The sequence below is a fragment of the Homarus americanus genome, unplaced genomic scaffold (assembly GCF_018991925.1).
Source record: "Homarus americanus isolate GMGI-L3 unplaced genomic scaffold, GMGI_Hamer_2.0 scaffold50325, whole genome shotgun sequence".
NCBI lineage: Eukaryota > Metazoa > Arthropoda > Malacostraca > Decapoda > Nephropidae > Homarus > Homarus americanus.
This window is the reverse complement of record NW_024742772.1, coordinates 80,201-87,464: the sequence shown is the minus strand read 5'-3', so window position 1 is coordinate 87,464 and position 7,264 is coordinate 80,201. Positions and strand designations below refer to the sequence as shown.

Below are 7,264 nucleotides of genomic sequence, written 5' to 3'. Positions count from 1 at the left end.
AGGGGTGGGGTGCTGTGTGTGGGGGAGGGGAGGGGAGGGTTGTGTGTGTGGGGGAGAGAGGGGAGGTGTTGGGGTGAGGGGGAGGGTGGGGTGCTGTGTGTGGGGGGAGGGGTGGGGTGTTGTGTGGGCGGAGGAGGGGAGGGGGAGGCACAGTGGAGGGGAGGGGGAGGAAGCTTGTGTGTGTGTGTGTGTGGGGGAGGGGTGTTGTGTGTGTAGTGAACTGTGTTCTCTGTAAGGTTAGATTAGATTTAGAGTCTATTAAGATCAGAGTGTATTAAAATTGACGCCTATTAGAACTGGGGTCAATTATACCTGGGGATCTATTAGAACTGGCATCTATTAGTACTGGAGCCCATTGCATCCTTATGAAGAGTCGAGACAAGAGACTGAAACAGGAAATGAAGGCATGGGTGGCAGAATTAATGCTTCACTCCTCGCTAAAGAGTCAGTATTTGTGGTACCATTCTCCCGGGTCCCTCAGCCAGAGACGATGGGATGAACTTGTGTGTACAGTAACGAGTGAAAGTGTATTGTGCTGTAATTAAAACGGAATGGGAATTATATTGAAGATAAGAAAAAATAAATGAGTTGATTTGTTAGAACTCATAGTTTATTTTACTATTTAATGAGCTAACATACACAGATTCAATTGGTGATTACCTGGTGAGGGGGAAGGTAAGGTTCACAACGCGTATAAGACCCAATTGAAGCGAACATTGTCTCTCTCACTCACATACTTGGTCTATTTACCGTATGTAGTCGTTGCTCAATGAAATGTAACATGTGAGGTTGTTTTGTAATGTTGAGACGTATTGATTTGGAATAAAACTCTTACTTCAGCTTCACAGTCTAGTTACAGAACCATTATGTCGTCTACCTGGTGGAGTTAGGGGACGTGAGTGGGTCAGGTATGTCACAGGTATAAATTTACATGTATTTACGTGGTCATGCTGACAGTATAAGAGTAAAGAAATGTATCTGTTGTTGCTGGCCTGACTTGCATAATATTATCAATCATGTGTGTGGCAAGGGTCATGTTAAGTACCCCAGCGCTGGTGAGGTGAGTAGTGTGAATGTTACTCGGTGGGAGACCATGAGGACTTAGTTACTGAAGCCGGTTACAAAATTCAGTAACAATAACAGTAACTCACAGATGGGGGCGAGAGTGACACTTAGTATGTGACAGAGTTACAGTCATCAGGGTGTAGTCACTGATAGTAAGCCTGCTTGTGTGTTCGTGACCATCTCGATAATGAAGACAATGAAGACTTGACTTAGAAAACGTAACACAGAAACATCTTGTAATCATCTGGTAGTGTTGACACAGACAGCTGTACATCACAAGACATAGTTACAGATTGATGAAAAAAACGGCAGTTACATGGATCTGTTAACGGGTAAATTTATAATATTTTGGTCGTGGTGAAGTGTGCCATTCTTATATGCTATTACACTCTAGCATCTGTAAGCTCCATAATCAACTAAAAAATACCATTGATATAAATCTGATATATGGAACCTGACGCGGTACAGTTACAGGTGGCGACGGCAGGTAAACTCACTGTAAAAACCTCTTCACATTTAAAACCTGGCGAGTCATGTTTCCTGATCATGTTGTTACCAGGTTTGTGGAGCATAAATGGACTCGCATCTTCACCTTTCACTAATGAAATAAAATATAAATAATGGTTGTCCCTCGCGTAACGAGGATGGCCGGCCCAAGGGCCACCTAGGCGTGAATTTGTTTAAGGTGTAGAAGCTGTCGCCAACACAACAACCACACCCTGAGTTAACGAGTTGCATGACCCAGTGTCAAGGAATAGTCCGAGAAGATCGGACAACTCGCCAACTGCACTGGCTAACCATCCTGCAGACACCCGCAAATAGATGCCAGGTCTCCAATTGCTGCTGGGGCAGGGGCTAAATAAGGGAGTAAAAAGTGCCTGGTTTCCTGCCGGGGATCGAACATCGCGAGAGGCGAGCATGTGACCATTACACCACAGGTGTTAAAGCATTCTATCACACACACAAATACACACACACACACAAACACGAACACACACACACACACACAAACACACACACACACACACACATATACTGTATTTCCTCTGTAATAGTTCAGTGACATAGCGACTGTAACCCCTGGCTAGTACAGTATAATACAGCGCCTGTGTGTGTAATCTCCTATGGTTAATAATCCGGGTGTTGTAAGTAGAGCCAAAGCCAAACACCACCTCTTATAGGACGTAACAAACTCTCAGTCTCATGTTTACAGTGAGAGCCAATGTGAGGAGCTCTTGTAGTCCAGTATAGATGTGTCTGTCTGTCTCTTACAACATTACAACAACACACACACACACGCAATAAACTTATTTTTCTATAATGTTGATGTTGAGTTCGCAGTTGCAACCAGAGAGAGAGAGAGAGAGAGAGAGAGAGAGAGAGAGAGAGAGAGAAAGACATTAGCTCATTGCAACTTCTTTGTAGGTAGTAAGCAGGTATCAAACAGGTAGGTACTACCGCCTGGGAAGATATTGGAAGCATAATGTGTTGTCTAATGGTAGACCCTGCTGCCATATGTGACCAAGTCCCAGGTTGATGATCTGACTTTCTGCCTCATTTACACACAATTGCAGGGTCTCAATTGTTTCTCTTACTATTGACAACACAACATACATAATGTATATCGTTTCTCACTCTTGATTTATTTTTACGTTTGTGTATTTATTTAATAATAATAATAATAATAATAATAATAATAATAATAATAATAATAATAATAATAATAATAATATTATTATTATTATTATTATTATTATTATTATTTATTATTACATTTACGCCCCCAGGCCCTGATGTGGGTCAGTGACCTGTGCCCGGGTGGGCTAATCCCCGTAAAAAAAAAATGCAATCAAGCAAATGACATAAAGTTAATAATATTTTCGTTGTGACGTTATGTGGACAAAACAATCATCAGGTATTAGAAAAGCAATTAAGTTTCATTGCAACTTCTTCAGGTAAACGAGCAACTACAAGCAAATGTCAACCTACTGTGTAATGTGTAAATGGATGGCTTGTCTTGGCGTTATAAAATAAATAGTGGTGGTGGGGAGGCGAGTAGTGGTGATGGGGAGGGGGGGGCGAGTTGTGGTGATGGGGAGAGTGGGGGGCGAGTAGTGGTGATGGGGGTGGGGGCGAGTTGTGGATGGGGGGGGCGACCTCACGCACAAACTGATGTTATTTTACTTACCACAGAAATTTTATTGTTGTCATGGTCTTGTTTCTGCCCTTCCCTCAGTCTCGGCCTGTCTGTGAATCTCTTTCTCTCTCTTTATTTAGTATTTCACTGTTTCTATATCAGTTTCTGTATATTTTCTCATTCTTTGTTTTTATACGTATTGTTCTTACTTTGTTTTCATTCTTAGTTTCTTTCTTTTTCTCTGTCTATATTTTCTTTCTGTCTCTCTATTCCTTTTCTCTCTCTCTATTTCTCTTGTCTATTATCTCACTCATAACTCAAGACTCTGTCACGTATCACCAAATTCAGTAACTACTAATTAATCCTTTTAGCTCATTATATCATTTTATTTATTTGTATTTTTTATCTGCCTTTATCTTGTTTTGAGTTAATTATTTTCTTTAAGTTTGATTTTCTTTTTATTTGATAGATATAAGATGTTATTTGACTCGTGTTTACATATAGAATTCAAGTTCCGTATCACATAATCAGGAATTACTATCATTAATTTATATAATTTGTTTTCAATATTATAGCGTCATTATGTAAAATAAAAAATGAATTTAATACAAAATTTTTTGGAAAATAATATATTTATTGTAGAACAGTAGATATTTTATTTATAAAAAGTTGAAAATATAAACTATATATATGTTAGGTTTCATCAAAGAAAACGATCATTTCAACATAAACAGGGGAGACTTTAACATAACACAGATGGAAAACATTTTGACCCAATGATTGACGCGGTCACTAGTAACCGTAAGAAGGTTGAGGACAGTCAGTGACGTAATTCTCCTGGGTCTGTGTTACCGTCACGTACTGAGGGACCACTTGGGTCTGGTATTGGGTCTGATATTGCACTTGAGTCGTGGTAATGTACTGGGGTGTGTACTGGGTGGTGTAATGGGTGGTGTACTGGGTCTGGGTCACGTACTGGGTTTGATATTGAGTCTGAGTAACATAACTTGGTACGTATTGGCTGGTGGTGACGTATTGAGTTTGATACTGAGTCTGGTATTGGGTTTGGTATTGGGTCACGTACTGGACTTGGGTTCGGTAAGAAGTCTCGGTGACGTACCTAGGGACATACTCGGTTTGGTATTTCGTCACGTACTGGGTTTGGTACTGGGTTACGTAGTGGGTAGTAGGGACGACCCGTTGCTGGTAGACTGTCGTGTATACTGGGACCTGATCACAAGATATAAAAAAAACACAAAATCAAATGAATTAATAAAAACAATAATCCTTAAACTCTAGATTCTTAAAATGTTCGTAAGTTAATTTTTAGTCGTAAATGGAGACGTACAAACACACTAAATTCCAAAATGTCATCAAAATTACACTGAGACTCTACCTTAAATATTTCTCCTAAGATGATAAAATTAACATAGAGATTTATTGTAAATATGGAAGGTGTAATGTTATCTTATCACCAGGAGGTAAAAATAACATAGTTTTGTCATTACTTTTATCAATATCATTATAAAATTAATACTTTGGGTTAATAATTTTGATAGTGATAGTAATTTGGTTCTATAATTTTGATTCTAATAATAATTTGGCTTGCTATAATAATCTTCTTGTCTCTATATCCTAGTCTAGATGTTACCTATCATGGTATACTATCCTGTGAGTCCTCCTGTACCAATCCTGCTCTCATGAATCCGTGTTTCATATTTATATCCTATCAGTTCATTCATCTAGAACCCAGTACCCCATACTTGGAATCCTCCTCTCCCGGTACTGACCAGCTAGATGTACCCAGTTACTAATCAACCCCCCAGTACCCCATATTTGGACTCTGCCCCGGTACTGACCTCCTGGTACTCCGTCTGGTAGTGGGTGACGTACTGGGTCTTGGGGTAGCAGTGGGAGGGCCTTTTCCTCTTGTAGGTCGGGTCAGCCTCCACCAGCGCCGCCAACACCACCAGCATCACCACCACCACGAGTCGTCCACACATTGACACCATCTGAATCAACAAGGAAAGAGAATGGTTGATAGTCCTTCGTATTCACAAGAGTAGGCGAGGGTGTCAGCAGGTCAGGCAGTGAGTCAGACAGGTTTGTTCATTCACTGGGCTAAATAAACAATAGAACATCGTTGTGTGTAAACTCCATTAACTCATCTGCATTAAATCTCATATAACATTTATTTCCCCTCGTGAATTGTGTTCTATTTCTATACCTTTAAACAATAAACACCCCTAATCACCCATAATTAAAAGTGAAAATCAACACGATTCACACAAGGACACTATCTATCAAAACAAACCCTGAAGATGGATGGATTCATGACTTCTTACGCGAACGGCTCTGACGTCACGAGAACTCTGTGTTATGGTAAACAAACCCACGTGACTCTGGTGCTTTGTTTGGGGTGGGGGGATGTTGTATGGGTAAACTTGGGTCCTGTAGTAATGTCAACAACACACAGAGGCGGTAGAGAGGTTTGTTTTGACAGAATCTTGGAAGAGGAAGATGTGGATGACTTTAACGAAGGAGAAGAGGAAGAATAAGGAGAAGAAGAGGAGGAAGGAGAAGAAGGAGAGGGATGAGAAGAGGTAGAAGGAGAAGACAGAGAGAGGGAGAATGAGAAGATAAGGAAAGAGAAGAAGAAGAAGAAGAAGAAGAAGAAGAAGAGAAAGGAGAAGAGAGAGAGGAAGAAATAAAACAAAAAAGAGAATACCAATAATAATGATACGAAAAACAACAATAACCAAAACTCACAAAAAACAACAGAGAAAAGAACCAGAAAGAAGACAAGTTACAAATCCTGTACATATATCCTAAGAAGCTTCTGTTTACCTTGGAGTTGTTTATTTCACGCTTCCTGACTGGCGACTGACATGATGACAGGGCTCTCCACGCTATTTATACTCTGAGACCATCCAATCCCCTTTCCTCCTTACCCGAGTCATCTGTCATTCCTCGCAGGTGATTGGGTAGAACGTGTTCACCTGGTTACGCCATTGGCTAATGTTGCGAGGCGTTGTTGCTGCGTCATCATCAACATTCGGTAGATTTATAGTACTAATCCTATAGTCATGGTACTGGCAGGTCAAGGGAGAGAGAGGGAGGGAGAGGTACTGGCAGGTCAAGGGAGAGAGAGGGAGGGAGAGGTACTGGCAGGTCAAGGGAGAGAGAGGGAGGGAGAGGTACTGGCAGGTCAAGGGAGAGAGAGGGAGGGAGAGGTACTGGCAGGTCAAGGGAGAGAGAGGGAGGGAGAGGTACTGGCAGGTCAAGGGAGAGAGAGGGAGGGAGAGGTACTGGCAGGTCAAGGGAGAGAGAGGGAGGGAGAGAGGGAGAAAGAGAACATCACTCTCACAGTGCATCATGTTAGTCTATGGTGGTAGAAATAACTCCACTTTTGTCTAATATAAACACAGACCACCAACAACTTCCTTCGGTAAACTTTGTATCTTTAGGGCTGTGTGTGTGTGTGGTGTGTGACTGTGTGTGTGGTGTGTGACTGTGTGTGTGAAATAATTGCAAGACTACAGAGGAGTAATAGAAACAACCACACACTTTACACAGACATAAACAGACACAAACAGACACAAACAGACACATTACAGCAAATATCCCGAACACAGAAACACATTAGTGGACATAACAGCCCTAATAGTCTACTGTAACTTTCACCCTGGCCGCTATGACTCCAATGGCGCTTCACAACCTGACACCCTCCGTCACTCGTCGCTTTAAAACAGGTACGAGGGATTGAGACGGATTTTTCTGGATTATAGAAAAACGTAAACAAATACTGAGGATTAAGCCGGATTCTTTGATATTACAGAAAAACGGAAATAAATACCCATAAATAAGGCAATTTTTTTAGGTAAACACAGTGATGTAAACAGGTACCCAGGTAGTAGGTATCAAACAGGGAGGTACTACCGCCTGGGAAGATATTGGAAGCATAATGTGTTGTCTAATGGTGGACCCTGCTGCCATATGTGACCAAGTCCCAGGTTGATGATCTGACTTTCTGCCTCATTTACACACAATTGCAGGGTCTCA

General features: G+C 41.2%; 1 protein-coding gene across 1 annotated transcript; it reads right to left on the bottom strand.

Annotated features, from left to right (window-relative positions):
* Positions 1–3,846: 3,846 nt before the first annotated feature.
* Positions 3,847–6,142, bottom strand: LOC121877010 (adhesive plaque matrix protein-like). Its single transcript, XM_042382600.1, has 3 exons — positions 6,050–6,142; positions 5,062–5,214; positions 3,847–4,432 (listed from the first exon to the last, which is right to left on the bottom strand). The coding sequence occupies exons 2-3, from the start codon at positions 5,212–5,214 to the stop codon at positions 3,995–3,997; spliced, it is 591 nt and encodes a 196-aa protein (XP_042238534.1). The 5' UTR covers positions 6,050–6,142; the 3' UTR covers positions 3,847–3,994.
* Positions 6,143–7,264: the final 1,122 nt, after the last annotated feature.